This window comes from Eubalaena glacialis, chromosome 13, assembly GCF_028564815.1.
Source record: "Eubalaena glacialis isolate mEubGla1 chromosome 13, mEubGla1.1.hap2.+ XY, whole genome shotgun sequence".
In the NCBI taxonomy this organism is placed as follows: Eukaryota; Metazoa; Chordata; class Mammalia; order Artiodactyla; family Balaenidae; genus Eubalaena; species Eubalaena glacialis.
The window spans coordinates 59,712,972-59,733,043 of record NC_083728.1 but is presented as its reverse complement, the minus strand read 5'-3'; the positions used below and the strand labels follow the sequence as shown (position 1 = coordinate 59,733,043).

The 20,072-nt window shown below is 44.0% G+C and overlaps 2 protein-coding genes across 6 annotated transcripts in view; one reads left to right on the top strand and one right to left on the bottom strand.

Annotated features, from left to right (window-relative positions):
• UBN1 (ubinuclein 1) overlaps positions 1-11,912 on the bottom strand; it is a 36,289-nt gene extending 24,377 nt beyond the window's left edge. For 2 of the 3 annotated variants that reach the window (XM_061208878.1, XM_061208877.1), the window contains exons 1-7: positions 11,781-11,912; positions 7,291-7,578; positions 3,699-3,785; positions 3,044-3,139; positions 2,549-2,683; positions 1,724-1,827; positions 574-1,012 (exon numbers count right to left, since the gene is read on the bottom strand). In XM_061208878.1, the coding sequence (XP_061064861.1) occupies positions 574-1,012; positions 1,724-1,827; positions 2,549-2,683; positions 3,044-3,139; positions 3,699-3,785; positions 7,291-7,539 (1,110 nt within the window). In that variant the 5' untranslated portion in view covers positions 7,540-7,578; positions 11,781-11,912. Of the gene's footprint in view, positions 1-573; positions 1,013-1,723; positions 1,828-2,548; positions 2,684-3,043; positions 3,140-3,698; positions 3,786-7,290; positions 7,579-11,780 lie in introns of those variants that run through there. The other variant, XM_061208879.1, reaches the window with a different exon arrangement.
• A 714-nt stretch (positions 11,913-12,626) lies between these two features.
• The window catches only part of GLYR1 (glyoxylate reductase 1 homolog), a 36,304-nt gene continuing 28,858 nt past the window's right edge, over positions 12,627-20,072 (top strand). For 2 of the 3 annotated variants that reach the window (XM_061207839.1, XM_061207838.1), the window contains exons 1-3: positions 12,627-12,712; positions 13,762-13,798; positions 14,745-14,824. In XM_061207839.1, the coding sequence (XP_061063822.1) occupies positions 12,675-12,712; positions 13,762-13,798; positions 14,745-14,824 (155 nt within the window). In that variant the 5' untranslated portion in view covers positions 12,627-12,674. The remainder of the gene's footprint in view (positions 12,713-13,761; positions 13,799-14,744; positions 14,825-20,072) is intronic. The other variant, XM_061207837.1, reaches the window with a different exon arrangement.

Below are 20,072 nucleotides of genomic sequence, written 5' to 3'. Positions count from 1 at the left end.
CTGCTATTTTCTGAAGACTGTTATTGTTTTTAACATGGGGCATGGACAGCATTTATGGTTCAGCTTCTTCTTATTTAGCACAATTTAGGATTCCTGTAATCACTACCTAACACTGGTGACGTGCAAGTCCAGGGAGCAATTAAACCCAGTGGCAACTAAGCATTGCCCCACGTCCAACATATGACTGCAAACTTCTGTGAATTTTCAAAACCTTCAGAAGATTACTAAAAAGATGGATCTCTGCCTCAGCTGCCTGCTGCCAACATTAGTGTCAGTCTATCATACAAAAGGAAAGATACTCTGACAGGCAGAAAGTAGGAAAAGAGAAAATCTCTCCAGAAGACAGTAAATCCTCCAGGAGTGAAGGAACCATGAAAGGCTGAGAAATGATGCCTGACAGGCAGAGCTTCCACTGTTCCCTCACTTGGGATGAGAAGAAAGCTCGGAAGAGCTGACACTGGAACTGCCCACTGACTAAGGGTTGCTCTAGGCCACGAGCTTCGAGTGGTTCGGGACCAGCATCAACTGCCCAAACTGCTTCCAGGAGAGCCCGGCCATTCCATGTCACCATACCTGAGCCAGCTCCTTAACGCGCTTCTCCAGGGGCGCAGGCAGGCCTTCGGGAAGGGAAGAGGGCTGCCTGAATTCCTGGTCCAGTCCCACCCCAAGGGAATCGCTTTCATCATCCATATCGCGGAAGGGGCTTCCTTCTGGAGACTCACTGAGCAGCTGCTCCAAGTCCAAATCAGTCAGCGAGTCCATGGCGGTGGCCGCCTGCAGCAAGTCGTTGTCAGAAGTGGAGCCGAAGAGCGAGAGCAAAGGGTCAGAGGCGCCCTCCAATTCCCGCAGGCCCTGAGCTTCCACCGACGAGACTGCTATGGCCTTATGCTCTTCGTCCCTCTTCCTCTGAGCCTCTTTCTCCTTCTGAAATTTCTTCAGCATCTCTTTAACGCTCAAAGCCCCAGAATACTTCTTTTTCTTCTTCTCCTTACTGGCATTGAGGGCTGTGAAGCTGCAAGCAAGGGGGAAGTCAGTTACTAAGGCTGCAGTACACCTCAAAAGGGAAATTCAGAGGGGCTTCAGCCCTGCTCCCAGCGCAATGGTCTCCAGGAACCTCAGTCACAAGTCCACCCTGTTACTCCTCCTCCCCCCTCTTGGCATACAGAGCTCCTTCTTGCTGGGACCAAAGCTTGAGATTTAATATAGGTTAGCAAAACAGTATCACAAAATGCTACATATCCGATGGGTTTTTAAAAACCACTGCCAGGCTGAAATAAAAGGCTGCAAAAAAGGGGGGGGGGGTAAGAAAGATATTTAAAGGGAGAAAGCAGGAGCAGCAGAGAGCAGCAGCAACTTGAAGGGCGACTGGGGTGAGACCAAGTGAGGCAAAGGAAGCAGGACCGGAGAAGACAAAGGGGGAACACAAACAGGAGAACTGGGGCAGAGGAGGGGTGCCCAAGAGAACAGGAAACATCAGCAATCACACACTGACAGAAATAGCTGCCAACACTGACAGTGGGACAGAGAGAACTCTGATGTCTGACACACAGAGATGTGAGAGTACAGACTATGCCCACATGGCACCGTGGGAGGCATGACGGGGAACGCAAGGCCAGGCCCTGCTGCCTCTTCTGAAGCTGTGAGGAGGAGGGCGAGTCAGCTCCCAGGTGTCCTGCCCTAACAGTTCAGACGTCATCCTAGCAAAGAAGCTGCTGCCTCTCACCCGGCTTTGGAAAACTTGGACTTTTTCGATTTCTTCTCCTTGTCATAAGTGTCATCTTTTTTCTTCTTCTTTAACTTCTCACCACCTTCCTTCAACTTCCGCTTCTGAGAATTAAAGACAAGGCACAGTTACACGGCTCCCTAACTCTGGGAGCAAGTGCACTACACAGCACCGGCCTTGCTCTGCCCAGGGTACATCCTGAGAGTTGTCTTACTTCCTTCACAAACAAAAGCTTTCCACTCAGTCCTTGGACCACAGACCCGCAGGTCAGGACAGCATTCCCACTGACAGCGGCTTCTGGGAAACCCGGGCCTGAGGCAACAGAGGCCATTCTGCAGCCTGAACAGTTTCTGGTTTAAAATGAGCTGTGTGTGGGCCTACCTTGCATTTTAAACACACAGGCAGTGGTAGATAGCTTTCAAAATAAACTTATCTTAGGGCTGACTTGTTTTCGTTGGGGTGACAGCCCTGGGAACTGAAGTCCTCTACATGTCCACAGAAGAGACACAGCAAGCTGGTGCAAACGCCCCTCACTCCACACCCTTCACTGCCCTCGTCCCTGCCCTGGGACCACCTCGAGGAATGAATCCCTGCCGAGCCTGCAAGGACACAGGCATGGATCCAATGACCGAGACCTCCAGGTTCACGGCACCTTGCCACAGCACACGTGTGAGAAGGGAACCGCCAACCTCGGCACAGCTGGTGCCTTTCCGTCAATCTCCTGAGTCATCCTAAACCAGCACGTATTCTGACAAGTCACCTACTGATCTCATAAGGTCATGTAAAAAAGCACTTCTGAAATCCAAAAGCGAGCAACGTTCTAACCTTTGGAGATTTTTTCTTCTTTTCTTTAATGAAGTCATCCTCAGATTCCGACGCCTGTCTAAACTGCAGCGTTCCCGAGTTAATGTAAAATCCTCCATACTTTGTAGTCAAAGAAGCAGGAACAAGCTCATCGTACTGAAGGGGGGAAAACACACGGTCAGCTCCAAGGTCTGTACTACAGTCCAAAGGTGCAGAGCGCGTCTCGAAAGAGCAGATGTGACCATGTTTCTCTGTCACATTTCAGGCAGCATGCTAAGACATGTTTCTGGTCAATCACCAATGTCCGAGTCAGAAGGTGTTTTGGACATCTCTGATCACCGTTTTCATAAAGGGAACCAAGGCCCAGATCAAGGTGTCACTTCCTCTCCCTTCAGTGCAGCTCTCTCCTCGTGCTAAGGGCACATCCACTGACTCCACCCCCAGCCTCCAGGCGCTGTCGGTAGATGCTAGGGTGCAGTGGTTCTGGTGGTCTCAGAGGTTTCATTAAGTACTTACCGCCTCAGAGTTATCGATGAAGGAATCAGATTCATCATAACCATAACCCATATCAATCAAGTCCTGTATTCGGTCTTTTCTACGTTTCTTTCCACCCTAAAATTTAAAATTGATCACATGCTTTTTTGTACTTGTGGTAAGAACACATAACATGACCCTTTTAACAAATTTCTAGGTCTAGGGTCACAGGGTTTTTTTTTAATACACAGAATTAATTGTTGCCTTGAACTCCCATCAGCTAATGACTAAAGGTTATAAAGCACTGGAACAGTCTCATATACACACACACACCAAAACCTCATTCCCTGAAGACCTTTCAAAATAGGACAGATTTGTAAATGCATAGAGTGGCCTAAGACAGAAGAAAGAACTAAATGGCTTCATATGCTTTGCACCAAAATGTTATTCTCAGGATAAATTCTAAGGGTAAAAGCCCCTTATTTATTCATCCGTTTAGCTCCACACATGAGTTCCTGCCGTATGCATTTCTTATCGTAATGCATTTGTTTAATAACTTCATTCTGTTCTCTCCAAGGTCTACACTTGTTTCCACATCAGTGTTGATTAGATGATAAACCACTAAAGGAATATGGAAATGTCTGAAAACCTCTCCCACCCAACAAGGTTGTTTTGTTATCCAACAGAGAAATCTTACATATTTTTCTTCAAATTTCCGGGCAAGGGCCTCCACTTTATGCCTTTCCTTTTCTTCATCATTGAAAGGATCCGAGAGATCTTTCTTCTGTAAAGAGACCATTCCACAAAAACAGGAGTCACAAAAAAATTCCCACAATGCTATTCCTAGTGCCTGCACTGACTCAACACCTATAAACTGCATAATAAAAACAACTGTTTTTCAGAAAAGACAAGGTAGAATACATGTTACCTTCCCATCAGTGTTTACCTTAGCTGTGTAAGAAAGTAAAATTTCCATTCACAAGATTCAAGAGAACTTGACTAAATGCCTACAATCGCCCATCACACGTAGCACTAGGTCCTATAGGGCTCCAAATATGGCAAAGGGACTTTAGTCAGGGGATGCTCAACCCATGTAGAACTGTGTTCCAATATAACTGATTTCCTTTGTAATCCTAAAAATTATTTTATGCATTTAAAAACATTATTCTAAGAAGGGGTCCATAGGCTTCACCAGACTTCCAAAGTAGTCAATGGCTCAAAAAGGTTAAGAACCCACTGAGCATAGGACAAGCTCTTGACAGCTATTCAGCCTTATTGGTTAGAAGAGTGGTATGAACTTGCACTTCTCTCAGAGCTACAAACAGTCAAACCCAAGTTCATGGCATTACCTTTCCTTGGAAGCCTATCTTGAAGGATCAATAATCTCCCTTCCCTCCCAATCTCAATACTCCCTCCAGATACTTTCATGCGGTTTTCCAAAGTTTATTTATATTCCATAAACTTACTCTTACATTTTTCTTGAGAAAATTTTTCAGAGTTGGACCTTAAGCTTCCATGGTAAGGAATCTTAATTTTAATAAAAAACTCCTGTACCAAATACATTTAAGACTTTGGAGTCCAAAAACACTAAAGATCAGATGCTTGTTTGAAAACAAAATTCTCCCATCTCACCCTCCCATCTCTGCCTACTGAAACTCCACTTACCCATAAAGGATCAGTTAAATGATTTAGGACACACACGTACAATGGGACATTACAGAACATGTACATACCATAAATGGGTGGTCTTTAAAACAGCTTGTCCGTATCTTCTAATTTTTCTACAATGATCACATGTAACCTAAGTGGTTCAAATAATTTTAAGAAAACCCACCCACCTGGAGCAGCGCTGGATTTAATGCATACTCCTTAATGCCCTGCAAACAGCAGTCATCCACTATTTCCTGAATGCATGAAGGTCCAGCTCTGTCTCAACACAGCATCTGGAATGTAAGCTCCTCTCTGTCTAAGCCCTCCGGGGCCTGTATTTGTACCAGACTTAAACCATTACCACATTGTGACTTCTGCTACCTGCGCTGGTGTAATTCTCCTAAAACATCTACAAGAGCGCAAAGTTCCTGTAAGGTTGGGACGGCAACTTCCCCACGTTTACATAGTCCTCAGCGTAGCACAGTGCCTTCACTTTCTAAGATATACATGCTAAGTGAGTTAATACATGAATGTGTCAGATTACATTATGCTTTGAACACTGCAGAGTAGACATGTTAATTCAGGAGTTCTGAATCTGAAGGCCAGGAGTGAATCCCCTGAAATTGTATCCAAAGTTCTCTGTGTAAGCCCCATGCATTTTTCTGCAATTGAGGAGGGCATCTGAACCCCCAAAAAGGTGAAATCAGAGCACTGGAGTTCAAATTTCAGTTGACCTACTAATTTGGTTTGAGCCCGTAAATAAATACCTTAACCAATCCCTGCTACTTTGTATTCCTCTCAAGGAAGAGAATCCTGTTCCTACTTTGGAAAAGAGTTTATGAATGGATATGAAATTACTTTTTCTCATCCTGACCACTGGCCCTCATACAACAGGCTGACCCTTGGCACAGACTGAATTGGTTTCCATTCAGCCAGTCAGATCTTTACCAAGGAAACACATTTTTATCTGACTAAAGAAAAGTGGATAATCCTTCTAACCAAAGGCACTCACCCCAAACAGCACAACCATGGATTAGACTGCTGGAGCACTGGCTCTGAGGCAATCTGCTAGAAATCATCCACCTGCATGATCTCATCCACACACCCCGCCCCCCTACCCCGCAGACACACTGTGAGCCGGGTACTAGCCTAATCCCCATTTCACTGAGAGCCACTCTAGAGATCCAAATGCTGCAAATGCAGGACCCTACTCACCTTTCCCTCAGAGGCCAGCCTATCACACAGGTATACAGTAGGTGCTTATAAATAAATGCTCTTGACCTAGCTCCTACTCAAATTGTATGATTCCATTTATATGAAATACAAAAACATGCAAAACTGATCTCAGCTGTTAGAAATCAGAACAGTTGTTACCCTTGAGGGCTGAGGCAGTATTTTGGGAGGGCAGAAGGAGGGTTTCTAGTGTCCTGGAAAATGTTATATTTTGTAATCCAGGTGCAGATTACATGGGTGTTTGTGAAAATCCATCAAACTGTATATTTATCATATGTGCACTTTTCTTATGTACATAATTCAGTTAAAAAGTTTATAAAAATTTTTACAATGAAAACGAATTGCCAAAGTATCAGTAATAACTGAAGCTGGGTAATGGGTACATGGGGGCTTGTTACACTATTCTCTCTACACTGTACATGTTTGAAACATTCCATACTAAAAAAGTAAAACAGTCTGCCAGGAACATAAATAGATCGTTTAAAAAACATTTAAGAAATCAAACTGGGACTTCCCTGGTGGTGCAGTGGTTGGGAATCCGTCTGCCAATGTAGGGAACACGGGCTCAAGCCCTGGTCCGGGAAGATCCCACATGCTGCGGAGCAACTAAGCCCGTGCGTCACAACTACTGAGCCTGAACTCTAGAGTCCGAGAGCCTCAGCTACTGAAGTCCACACGCCTAGAGCCCGTGCTCCGCAACAAGAGAAGCCACCGCAATGAGAAGCCCGCACACCGCAACGAAGAGTAGCCCCAGCTCGCTGCAACTAGAGAAAGCCCGTGCGCAGCAACAAAGACCCAATGCAGCCCAAAAAAATAAATAAATAAACTAATTAATTAATTAATTAAAAATCAAACTGATTCTCAAAAGCCCTAAAGGCTGCCCAATTCCAGTGGGGAGTGGGGGATAAGAAATCCCAACAAAAACAAAACCCACAAAAATAGGATTCTATCCATCCAGGTAAAGAAACTATCCAGAATATTACTTTTCAAAAGAGATGAGCAGGCTGTGTCTTTTGCTTGCCCTCATATTAGGCACAGTGAGATTCCCTTGGAAAAGAGAAATGTCCAGCATGAAATTCCAGCACTGGAAAAGCCAGGGACTGGTCACACTTACATGTAACATTTATAGACTTGATATGAAAAAATTTGGTATTTATTCATATTAGTTAGCCATAATTCAAATTAGCCTTGGATGTGCCATACATTTTCTCTAGCATAAATCAGGAAAATGGTTCTAGAAAGAATTCTATCCCTTCCTGCCAGAGGAAAAACCAGCAGACCTTGTGCTTGCTTTGGGGGGGAGCCCAAAGCCTCTCTAGTGCTGCTTCCACCCTCCGGAAGCCCCATCCACACACGCTGCCCAGAGCATTAGATCTGCAGAGTGAGCTGGGGTCACTGGGGTATACCTTGTCTGCAGGCTGAGGTCCTTTCACCTTCCCTCGCAAGTTCTTCACCAGCTCTGGGTAGAAGAACTCTGGGCAGCGCTTGTGATCTGGCTCAAAGAGAGTAAGTGTGATCCGAACAGCTGCTGCAGCCGGCTCAGAGTCCTGATGCTGTTCTGCTCCCCCAACCTCCTCTTTCCGGGATTTCTTCAAAAATGCAGGATTCAAAGAACCTGGGAGAGAGGTGAACTGGACCCTGTGGGGCTCCGACATGGCTACCAACAAGTCTTACCAGGTGTCACTGCATGGCTTCTGTTAACATTGAAAAAAAGAGCCAGGTCAAACCGAGATGATAAAAATGGTGATTTTTCTTGTTCAGTTACACCGATTTAAGTTTAAAAAAAAAATTTCACTGTCAAGAAGAATCACTGTTAAATTTATCTTATCATTTACTGCTTTTTTCTTCTTAAATACTATTTATTTTAAATATAAAAAATTTCATATAGATATGAAAAGCACCGCAAATCCTATCATTCAGAGATAATCACTGTTTCGCATACTTCCTTCTAGTCTTTTTTTTCTATGCATATTCACTAGATTCTCGACACTAGAGAACCCATGCTGATAGAGCCTTAAAGAATCCTCAGAATTGCAAAGAATCCTAGAGAAAATTGGTTTTCATTTAATTTATCCAATACATTTTTTTTTACTCCTGGCTGAGAATAACCTCTTTCTTAAAACCTCTTTATTTTCATCACCAGCAGTTTACTTTCATGTAGGGCCATGCTTCACAATGACAGTTTTCATCAGTTCAGAGAAGTACTGCCTACCCCAGGATAAGTAAGACTGCTGTCTCAGAAGTAGTATGGCTAGGCTCACTTCTGAACACCAGCCTCTCACCACCCAAACTTGGGCCTCAGCAAAGTGACAAATTATCACAGGCCAAAGACCTTCAAAGTTGCTTGGAAATGATCAAAGTATATTGTGAACTCCAGAATTCCAAGGATTTACAGAATATAAACATGTAAATCACACTATATATTGTGTGTGTGTGCATTATGTGTAATTTTGTGTCCTACCTTTTAAAACCCACATTCTACCACACCAATAAATAAGAATATTCATTGTAGCCTTGTTTGTATATGAAAAGTGATAGAAGCAACCTGAGTGTCCAACATTAAGGGAATGTTGAAAAAATCGCAGCTTTTTTATTGATTTGTAAGGGCTTTTGACTTGTTATAGATATCTAAATAATAACTATGTAATGCCTGTCATATCTCTCATACTTTCTCCTGCTTTGCTATTTACTGTTTAACTTTGCATAGAGTGAGGTATAATGAAAGAAATTTTAGCTTTTTATGCAGTTAAACCTAGGCTCTTTTCCCTTATGGCTTCTTCCATTTCTTTTATGCCTAGAATGTCCTCCTCCAACCAAGTAATTCTTGTAGAAGAATTTACCCATTCTTGTTTTATAGATGTATTTTTCACATTGAGCTCTTTAACCCAAGTTGAATTTACTATAAGGTGAGAGGTGAGGCCCTAACCTGGTTTCTCCCCAGCATCAATCACCAAATAATCCCTCTTTTCCCTGCTGATTTGGCATATATTACACGTGTCTTTAATATCTTAAGGTCTATTTCTGAAATTCATCCTGTTATATCCATCTAGTATCTAGATTCCTGAACCAGTACAGCACTGATTTGAAAAATTCTATGGTATATTTCAACAACTTAAAGATTCATTTTTATTATTCTTTTAAAAGTAATACTTTGCTATTCTAGCCTACTAATTATTTCAGATCAATTTAAAAATCATTTTGATAAGTTCCCCCAAAAAGCTCACTGCATTTTGAATGTAAATGAATCATAAATGTGAATTAGTTCAGGAAGATTTATATATATTTTATATATCCATATACATCATGTGTATCTGTATACATGCAATATTCACTTCTTCTATCATGACCATAAAATTGTGATCTACAAGACGAGGTAAGGGAGTAAAATATCTAAAAATGAAGAGTTAAAATAATTCTAATTAGAAAACAAAGCAACTGGCAGCAAAACAGGTTGGTGATGCAAAAGACCATCATGCACTAAGATGTCAAAAGAAATTCCCCTAAAAGAAACTTTCAAGGCCCCCACAACAGTCGTGATTCTCTGGATTGTGGAAATAAATCCCAGCTGAAAGGGATTTCATAAAGGTCCCCCACTCATAAAAGCAGGCAAAGTGAAGGTGAGGGTGAAGGCATAAAGGTCCCCCACTCATAAATGCAGGCAAACTCTCACTGTAAGAAGAGAATCTGCATGTTAACTGATGGGATGCAGAAAGGTCATCTTAGAAGTGGGAACTAGGTCCCTGCCCTTGACCAGGCAGTAATTTTAAAATGTAACCTTATCTCGGCCCAAATTTTAGATAGTGTAACTTCAATCAACCCAGATGGTAAAAATTCATCTCTTGGTTGTGTAAGTGACTTTGCAGGCCTGAGAAATTACAGTAATAAGACTAGAAAATAAAGTAAATCAAACCTACAGCATATTAACACTTAGATTTTGGTTTAAGTTTTAGTCATCGTGATAATTGCTGTTGCTTGTTACTAAGTCATTTCAAACATTTAAGAGAATCAGACATTTTAATGAATGATGTTAGACTTACAATTTTAATCTGAAATGCTTAAGGGAATATAACTAAATTTGAAAGTGTGCTTTTAAAAGACATTACATTTACACGTTTATTAGACTTAAAAGAGTCAAGTCCTTGGAAAGATTTAACTTCTAGGTTTACAAGTTCACTGTTTTAGAATTTTGAAGTATTTGAGAGAACAAGCATATAAAGCTTTAAATGCAGTGTAAAACGTTTAAGGGAATTTAATTTCATAAAAAAGAGCTCATTGTTTACGGAAATTTAATCTATTAAACTGTTGCCTTAATTGAAACTTTGTCAAAAATCAAACATTTATTTTTACGTAAACATTCTTAGATTTATAAATAAAAGATCTGTCGACAAAGCTTAAAAGTCTTTTAAAAAGCTAAGCATTTAAATACTCAATTTTAATGAGTTGACCATTAATTCTAAATATTTATTTATTTATTGTTGGCTGCGTTGGGTCTTCGTTGCTGTGCGCGGGCTTTCTCTAGTTGCGGCAAGTGGGGGCTACTCTTCATTGCGGCGCGTGGGCTTCTCATTACGGTGGCTTCTCTTTGTTGCAGAGCACGGGCTCTAGGCGTGCAGGCTTCAGTAGTTGCGGTATACAGGCTTCAGTAGTTGTGGCTCACGGGCTCTAGAGTGCAGGCTCAGTAGTTGTGGCACACGGGCTTAGCTGCTCCGCAGCATGTGGGATCTTCCTGGACCAGGGCTCGAACCCATGTGCCCTGCATTGGCAGGTGGATTCTTAACCACTGCGCCACCAGGGAAGTCCCCATTAATTCTAAATAAAAGTACAGTATTCTACAAACAAAAGCATCCCTCTTAAAAAACTTCAACTGATGTTATCCAAGAAATACTAGCCTCCTTTTCCATCTCAGGTTATTCCCAGGAATAGTACTTTTTGTTGTTGTTACATATCCCCTTAATCATATATTCAAAATGATTATTGGTGAAACGTAGAAAAACTGAATTTTGTATGCTGATTTTATAATTAGTCTGTTCAATGAACTCTTATTTATTTTAATGGTTTTCCCTTAACTTTGTTTTTAAAAATAGGCTGTCCCATCATTCACAGAAATGAGAATTTTGTCTTCTCCTTTCTGAAAAATTATGTTTTATTTTTGTTTCATGTCTTATTGCATTGGCTAGAACTGCCAGGATATCAGACAATATATTCTTTACCATGTTCCTGACTCTAACGGAAATGTTTCTAGGTCCAGTGTGAAGTTGATTTCAGATTCATGTATTTTATGAAGTCATTCAAGTATCCTTCAATTCCTCAAAAATTAAGAATTTCTAAACTAAGAGAGTGTGCTGAATTTTATTAAGGTATATCCTGGAAACTTAAATACGCTTTAAATGACCAACTCGTCTTTAAAAAAACACAAAATAGTTAACAGTAAATGACAGTTCCTGAAAACAGCTGACGGTGCTTCAGGGAAACTGAACTCCAAAGAGAAACCAGACTGCGGACAAGCCAGTTCGCTAAAAACCCGCTTACAACCAGTCTCCCTATAACAAAACGCCCATAGGAAAGGCGTGTGGACCTGCCACCTTTTCAAGCAGGCGGTGACTCAAGAAAAGTCCGGTTCTAAGTTAAGTCAACACCTGACTTAACTGTTTGGGTTCTGGAACTGGGATTGGGACCTTTAAATTTTTTTATTTTCTACCTGGGATGTTGACGTTTAGGCAGACGCTGTGTTGAACTGCTGTTCACAGTTCCCCATTCAATGGTTTAGTTTTAACGTACTGAAACTACGCCTAGCATCTGCCTTCCTGCTGTCACAACAGCCTGCTCCCAACTTCCCTAAAAGTGTCAAACTACAACAAGGCTTACATGAGAGCCCGGTCCCGACAAACACACGCACCTTTGTCACCGGCGCAACGCAGGCTACGGCCCCGCGGGCCGCACTCGTCCCCCCGCGGCCGTCCTCATGCCGGCCCGGGAGCCCGGGCTGCGGCGCTGCTAGCGGCCGGCCCCCGAGCCATGCCTCCCGGCGGGCGGCCGGCCCGCGCCGCGGCCCATGGCCGGGTCCCCGCGCGCCCGGGGGGAGCTTCGCCGGCCGTGCCGCCGCGCCGACCCAAGAGGAAACGGAGCGACGCCGGCTCCACGCCGGCCAGGCAACTCGGAACCTCGGGGCGGGCAGCACTTCGCCCCTGGAGAACTTGGGGCGCGGACGCAGGCTCGGAGCGGCTCTCCGGACGCCGGCCTTTAGAAAGCGCGCTCCGAAGGACCTATCCGCCGCCCGGGGGCGACCACGCAGAGCCCGCCAGGTGCGGGGCCCCGGACGCGGGCGGAGGCTGTCTTCCAGGCCGCGCTGAAGTCCGTCAGGGCAGCTGCCGGCGCGGCAACACGGCCGGCCCCGGAGCCCGCGAGGGACTAACGGCCGTAACGGAAGCGCCGAGGGGAAGGGAGCTGGAGGCCAGGGCCCGGGGGCGGGGCGGCCGCAGGGCCAGCTCCCTAGCTCGTTTGGCCAGCCGCACCGTCGCCGCCGCCTCAGACCCCGGCGCTTCGTTGTCACAAGCCGGAGGGAGGGGGAAGGAGCCGGGAGTCTCCGGGATCCGGCGCGCGGAGACCGCTGCTCCCGGGTCACGTGCTGCTCGACCGGCCAATAAGTCCCGACGAGCGCGGTGACGTCAAAGCAGCGGCGTGGCCGGTTACGGCCGGCCCCCGTCATGTGACCGGGCTCACTCCAATGGGCGGCGCCGGGGCGACCTGATGTTCCCGACGGCCCGTGCGTCGGCGGTGGTTGGGTGGTAAGATGGCGGCTGTGAGTCTGCGGCTCGGCGATTTGGTGTGGTGAGTCCGGGCTGCCAGGGCCAAGCGAGGTTCGCGGGGAGCTGCTTCCCTAGCCGTGAGGTGCACGGCCCGCCTCGAGGCTGCTTTTCTATGCGCTCCAGGTCGTGGAGAGAGGGCGAGACAGGTGCCGGCGCTGGGAACGAAGCCGGGCGGAAGGGGCAGCCTGGCCCCGGGGGACTGAGCCCGAGGGTGGCCGCAGCGGGCCCGGCTCTGAGCTCCGAGGCTGCCCGGGGAGGGCTGCGCTCCGGACCCGGACGCCGGCGGCCACCGTGCGGGGAATGTCCGGTGCCGTGCGGCTCCGGGGGACGCCCGGTCCTCGCCTCGGGGTCTGGCTGGGGCTCCCGGGAAAGGAGGAGAGCCGGAGAGCCCGCGGGGCCATCTCGTCCGGGCAAGCCCGTCGAAACCTGCGTTGCGATGGAACTGACCTGTGCGGGCGGCTCAGCCGGGGGTGTCGAAAGCGGACTGCTGGCGCTGCCCTGTGAAGAAATGGAAGGGGGACTTTTTCTTTACAACCGAAGGGTTGGCAGTGACCAGTACCTTCTTGGGTGCCTCTCGTGGTCTGCTTCTGTGTCCCAGACAACCGCCCGAACCGAGACTGACTGTCGCCGCCTCCCTCGAGCTGCGTAGCTCGTTTCTCGACCCAGAGGAAGGGCTTCCATAAGCATTTGTCAAAGCCGGGCTGGTGAATTAAACCAGACTTTGTAAGGGGAAGTCTATGTTTACAGAGCGAACTGCCCCCCCACCCCCGTCACGTCACGGAGAGGCTCTAGACAAACGACTCTTGGTGGTTTTGTTTTTCTGTGTTCCTTCTCACCAGCAGAATGCCCATACCTTATGCACATAAGTCTACAATTTTGCATTGCATTTCTAAGGGACTTGGGCCTCTTGGGCCCAGCTGTGGAAGTCACGTTAAGAACTCCGGGTTGCTAGCTTTTGTTCTGGCACTTGAGGGTGGAAGTGGAGATTTAGGAAAATAAATTGCATGTTGAGTGAGTTGAAGATGGACTGGCTTTTCCAGGGCAAATGCTGACTCTCTGTGTTTTCTCTAGGGGGAAACTCGGCCGGTATCCTCCTTGGCCGGGAAAGGTGAGTGTCTTGCTACTAAGACGTCTGAAGTCGGGTTTGAGGAAGGGGAGAATGTAAGATGTATTCCCCCTCAGTTTCTAACATTGAGTTAAACTGGACTTATTTAAATAACACTCGGAATTTTTTTTTCTTTAGTATCAGTTTATTTAGAAACGACAGTATAATATAAACCAGGTCCTTTAATCTGCAGTAAGTTATTATTTCTTGAGTCAGAGGTGGTTTGTGATAAAGTCTTTTAACCCTGAAAATCCATTCTAACTTGAATTTAGCTTTGCACTTAAATCTAACAAAAGGAGAAGCAAATAAATTTTCCAGGAAGAAAAATCTAAATGTAGGTTAGTGAAAAGTCAAAGTATTTTTGTCCCAACTAAGTTTAAATCTTTTTTCCATTTTACCATATGTGCTACTCCAGTGCATCTTTGCAGAAGTTGGCATTCCACATTTTGCATGAGGCGAGCCCTCATAGCTTTCCAAATGTTCTGTTTTTATATTCTTGCTAGGAGCCCAGGAAATGTCTTTAGACTGTCTCTTTGCAATATGGCATTTTCAGTGCCTCAGTTGTTCTTCATTGTCGCTGTTACCTGTCTCAACTCTTCCTGCACAGAAGTATTTTTAAGAGTATTCTCTATGTTTCTTCAGTGATGACAGGCTCACATTGCAGGGGGTAATGACGTTGGCCTTAGTTTTAACTGCTTTTAAAACAGGGTCATTTTAGTAAAAAGTATATTGTATCTGCTGAACACTGTAGATCATAGTAGATGTGGGGAACTCCTAGAATATTTGCACATTTCCACATATCTCAGTAGAAAAGTGACAGATTTGGACATAAACTAGGCCCTGTGTTTGGTTTTGTTTTTTAAAATGTATTTCTTTTGTTTTATTTCATTTTTTTTCTTATCAACTTATACCTGTGGAAAAAAGCCTTGTTTTCCCTTTCATCCCCTAGATTGTTAACCCACCCAAGGACTTAAAGAAACCGCGTGGGAAGAAATGCTTCTTTGTAAAGTTTTTTGGAACAGAAGATCAGTGAGTAGTGCTCACCAACAGTTTCACTTTCCCTACGTTTGGGAGTTGCCCTGGGTTGAAACTGCTTTGTGAATATTCTACGGATCCTAGTTCAGTCTCATTGTAGTCTATAAGAATGGCATATCATTCTGGCTTCATACCTAAGTAAAAGGTGCTATTCTTATCTCCCAGAAATTGTCCTGGGACCAATAACAATGTCAGTCAGGTGGGAAGTGGGGTGCCACCTTCCAAATATGATAACCTCATTGAGATCAGTTCTCACGTCTCTTTACCCAACCCCACAGGCAGTTCCTTTTATCAGGGCCATGTTTGGTTCTCTTTTAATGGCTGTTTATCGTCGTGGCTCAGGCATGAGGTATACAGTGAAAGCTAAAATTTCATTCATCTTAAAGTAATTGTTTAGTCTTGTTCTTGTAAAACTAGATGATTTGATCTAGCGTTCTAACAATAAAGCTTTTTTTTTAAAATCTTTATTGGAGTATAATTGCTTCACAATACTATGTTAGTTTCTGTTGTACACCAAAGTGAATCAGCCATATGCATACATATGTCCCAATATCCCCTCCCTCTTGAGCCTCCCTCTCATCCTCCCTATCCCACCCCTCTAGGTCATCGGAAAGCACCGAGCCCATCTCCCTGTGCTATGCTGCAGCTTCCGACCAGCCAACTGTTTTACATTCGATAGTGTATATGTGTCGATGCTACTCTCACTTTGCCCCAGCTTCCCCTTCCACCCCATGTCCTCAAGTCCATTCTCTATGTCTACATTTTTATTCCTGCCCTGCAACTAGGTTCATCAGTACCATTTTTTTTTTTTTTTTGGTTCCATATATATGTGTTAGCATACGGTATTTGTTTTTCTTTTTCTGACTTACTTCACTCCGTATGACAGACTCTAGGTCCATCCACCTCACTACAAATAACTCAATTTCGTTTCTTTTGATGGCTGAGTAATATTCTATTGTATATATGTGACACATCTTCTTTATCCATTCATCTGTCGATGGACATTTAGGTTGGTTCCATGTCCTGGCTGTTGTAAATAGTGCTGCAATGAACATTGTGGTACATGTCTCTTTTTGAATTATGGTCTTCTCAGGGTATATGCCCAGTAGTGGGATTGCTGGGTCATACGGTAGTTCTATTTTTAGTTTTTTAAGGAAGCTCCATACTGTTCTCCATAGTGGTTGTATCAGTTTACATTCCCACCAACAGTGCAGGAGGGTTCCCTTTTCACCACACCCTTTCCAGCATTTATTGTTTCTAGATTTTTTGATAACGGCCATTCTGACCAGCGTGAGGTGATACCTCATTGTAGTTTTGATTTGCATTTCTTTAATAATTAGTGATGTTGAGCATCTTTTCATGTGCCTCTTGGCCATCTGTATGTCTTCCTTGGTGAAATGTCTATTTAGGTCCGCCCATTTCTTAACTGGATTGTTTGTTTTTTTGATATTGAGCTCCATGAGCTGTTTGTATATTTTGGAGATTAATCCTTTGTCTGTTGTTTCATTTGCAAATATTTTCTCCCATTCTGAGGGTTGTCTTTTTGTCTTGTTTATGGTTTCCTCTGCTGTGCAAAAGCTTTTAAGTTTAATTAAGTCCCATTTGTTTATTTTTGTTTTTATTTCTGTTATTCTAGGAGGTGGGTCAAAAAAGATCTTGCTGTGGTTTATGTCAAAGAGTGTTTTTCCTATGTTTCCCTCTAAGAGGTTTATAGTGTCTGGTCTTATATTTAGGTCTTTAATCCATTTGGAGTTTATTTTTGTGTATGGTGTTAGGTAGTGTTCTAATTTCATTCTTTTACATGTAGCTGTCCAGTTTTCCCAGCACCACTTATTGAAGAGGCTGTCTTTTCTCCGTTGTATGTCCTCACCGCCGTTGTCATAAATTAGGTGACCATATGTGCGTGGGTTTATCTCTGAGCATTCTATCCTGTACCATTGATCTGTGTTTCTGTTTTTGTGCCAGTACCATACTGTCTTGATTACTGTAGCTTTGTGGTATAGTTTGAAGTCATGGAGCCTGATTCCTCCAACTCCGTTTTTCTGTCTCAAGATTGCTTTGGCTGTTCGGGGTCTTTTGTAACAGTAAAGCTTTTTAACCAGATCTGTTTTAGAGTTGAAATCAGGATTATTAATTTGAGATTTTTCAATAGGCCATATAAGAAGTCACAGTGAAGCAAAGAATGTATATTTGAGTTTCCAGCAACTTGTGTAGCTTTCTCATCACTCCATCAAGTTGGTTGCCTGGGTCTAACTAGATGGTTTGATTTAAGTAGTTGTGTTTCTATTTATGATTCTTACAGGAAAACGTAGCTTTGGGTTTGAAAAATGTCTGTGACTTTTCTGATATATCTAATACCAGTACTTAAAATATACATTTCTAGAAAGCGATATATAATATTCCATAGGAAAATCTCTTACAACAGTATTTTTCACTGGCAAGCTTTTGTGTCAGAGTGCTCATCCTGGTTTAGAGTTTGCATGGCATGTCTGTTTTCACCAAAAACATATACAGACATACCCAGCCCCAGTTCTTGTCACAAACCAACTCAGCAGCCTTTTGGTGGCAATATTTCAAGGGAGTCACTGGCCCAGAGCTGTGAGAGCAAGAGACAATCTGGAAGAGGGAATGTTCTGGTAGTGCCTTGAATTTCACAGCAAAGATTGTCTGGATGCAAACAAGTATGATTGTACAGCCACACTCCACATTGCTGGACACCAAAGGGAACTTCCAGGAAAGCAAATGCTGTGGTCCCCATCTTCCAGGAACTCAGGACAAGACATAAACTCAGGTGACGAGACATAAACATTTTAGATGTGATTAAGTGCAGAATGAGTGATGTGTAGAATTATTGTTAAAGGGTTCTAGAACAAGGAGAGATCGGTGGAGAACAGCTAGGTCAAAGAAGGTTGCTGGAGAGATGGGATTTAGGTCAAACTCTGGAGGATGGCTAGAATTTGGACAGGCAAGAATAGTAAATGCATTCCAGGCAGTGGGGCTACTGTAAACCACTGGGAGTTAAGTTGGATGTGTGGACAGAGAGAGCCTTCCTGCGTGAGGTAAAGGAGCCTTCCTGCGTGCTTGGGGAGAACAGGGGCAACGTGGTTGGCCCAGCTTGGTTAGCTAAATGAAGAAGTACACAAGTCTGAAACACAAATGGGACCTCATAGAAAGTGGGGAGTTAATCAGCTTACAGGAGACCTGAAAGCTGTTGTGTTTTTATGATAATTTTTTAAATGCTGGAAGGCTAGAAGAATAAACTGTCGTCCCTATGTATACGAAATACTACAAATAGGACACAGGAAATTGGAGCTGAGGGAATCTCAGCACTCAAGCACTCAACCAGGCAAACCTTTGAAGCCAGTGAAAAGGATGAGTTTCCTGGACACAAAAATAACGTGTTGGTGGTGGTGATGATGTGATTTCTAACTAAAGTTCTTTGAGGAGATTCGTAAGCAGGTGGATACACAGCAGTGGCTAGATATAATATCTTTAGTCTTCTAAACTTCCTTGATAGTGTTCGTAAAAAACCATTTAAAAATTAAGCTACCAGGGAACTAACGTGTTAACTTTTTGTGGCTAAGCAGTTGCCTTCATGAAAGGAAACAAAGGGTAAGGATCTACAGTACGTCTCTAAAGGGAGGAGGGTTCTTAGTGATCAGTGTTAGGCAGATTTTATTTAGAATCTTTGTATTAACTGAAGGCAAAATCTCCAGATTGTTTGGTAGCAGCGAATTACTTTGGGGAAAGAGCTCTGGCTTGTTACCAGCCTAATGTATATTCAGATACCACTTTTGCGTGCTCTGTGATTTGGGCTGCTTCACTTTTCTAAGACTCTGTGTCCTCGTCCACATGTGGGGATAACACCCCCTACCTTGTAGTTATGAAGAAGTAGCATCACTTACTCATAATATTGGTTGGCAAGAGCAGGTGTTCAACAAACATCAGGTTGGGGTATAGATCTGTTACAAAAGAAGAAAGCTGATAAGAAGCAGGTGGCTTTAAGGAAAATGTGTGAGAGAGAGAGAGAGAGACAGACCCTGCCCATGGTAGGGCAGAGTGGGAAGGATCTGTGTTTGAAAAGAAAGGCATCTGAGAGTTGGAGATTCCTAAGGATGTCAGCCAGGTCTGTTCTTTTGACCATAAAGGCTTTGAACACAAAGCAGTACATCGTTCCACCTTTTTTTGTTTGGTTGGTTTTGTTTTGTCCTTGTTACTCTTTTTTCTTATTTTTACATCGTTCCACCTTTATGTGAAAACTGTATCGTGCCTCACCAGGAGTACTATGTGCTGTCTAACCTATCATCCTAATGGGATCTGTTGGAACTAGTCAGCATCGGGAAAGGGGACTGAATCAGGTGAAAGAGAGGACTCTTTAATGTGAAAAAGCAAAGACCGAGGAAAAAACACCATCAGAACTGGTGAAATAATGAGCGGCCTTAAAGAGATAAACACTGACTTGTTCATAAATCCTCAGGTGTTTTGACAAGGGGCACCGTGAGTAGAATAAATGTTGTGTGACTGTGTTTAGGACGTATATAAGGAGAACTGTGTGAGACGTGGTTTAGACAGGAAATGCAAGTGGACTTCTTAGGGATGAGAATGACTTTCTACGGGCAAAGCTGTAAGTGGCTACAGCAGAGGCTAGACTCTACCTCACCTTTAATGCTTGATGCCAGGGAGAGGGTCGTGTGCTCCTGGCACGTTCTAGGGGCTCCGTTGGTCACTGGGCCCTGACCTCGGTGGACATGTTCTGACCCAGTGAGGCTGTTCTTGTATTCCTGAGGAACATAGGATTCAGTCAGATCTTCTAAATCTATTTTCTCTGCTAGTTTTCTCTGCTAGTTTCAAAACTGACATGCTACTTAACATACAGAGAGATGTGATTTTTTTATGTTAAGCAGGGACTTTTATTAAAGAGTAAAAAGGGCAGCTTCTTAATATCAATGGTGATTTCAGTCTTTTAGAAACCTGATTTTTCTCTCTTCCTCTTCCAAAACATCTAGCAAATTATGTTGACTTCTCACTGGAAGAGGGAACCAGGAAGAGAGGGCCAGGGGTGATGTCACCAGGATGGCGACATAGTTCGTTCCTGACTTCGCTCCCCCTCACAAAAAGGAAGCGAGGAATAGACCTTCCCAACCAGCCTCCCCTGTGAGGGGAAGGACTTAATATAAGATGGCTGGATTCAGCTGAGCCTAGGTGGCTACGTGGGAATTGCCCACAGTCCATTTCTATTTTG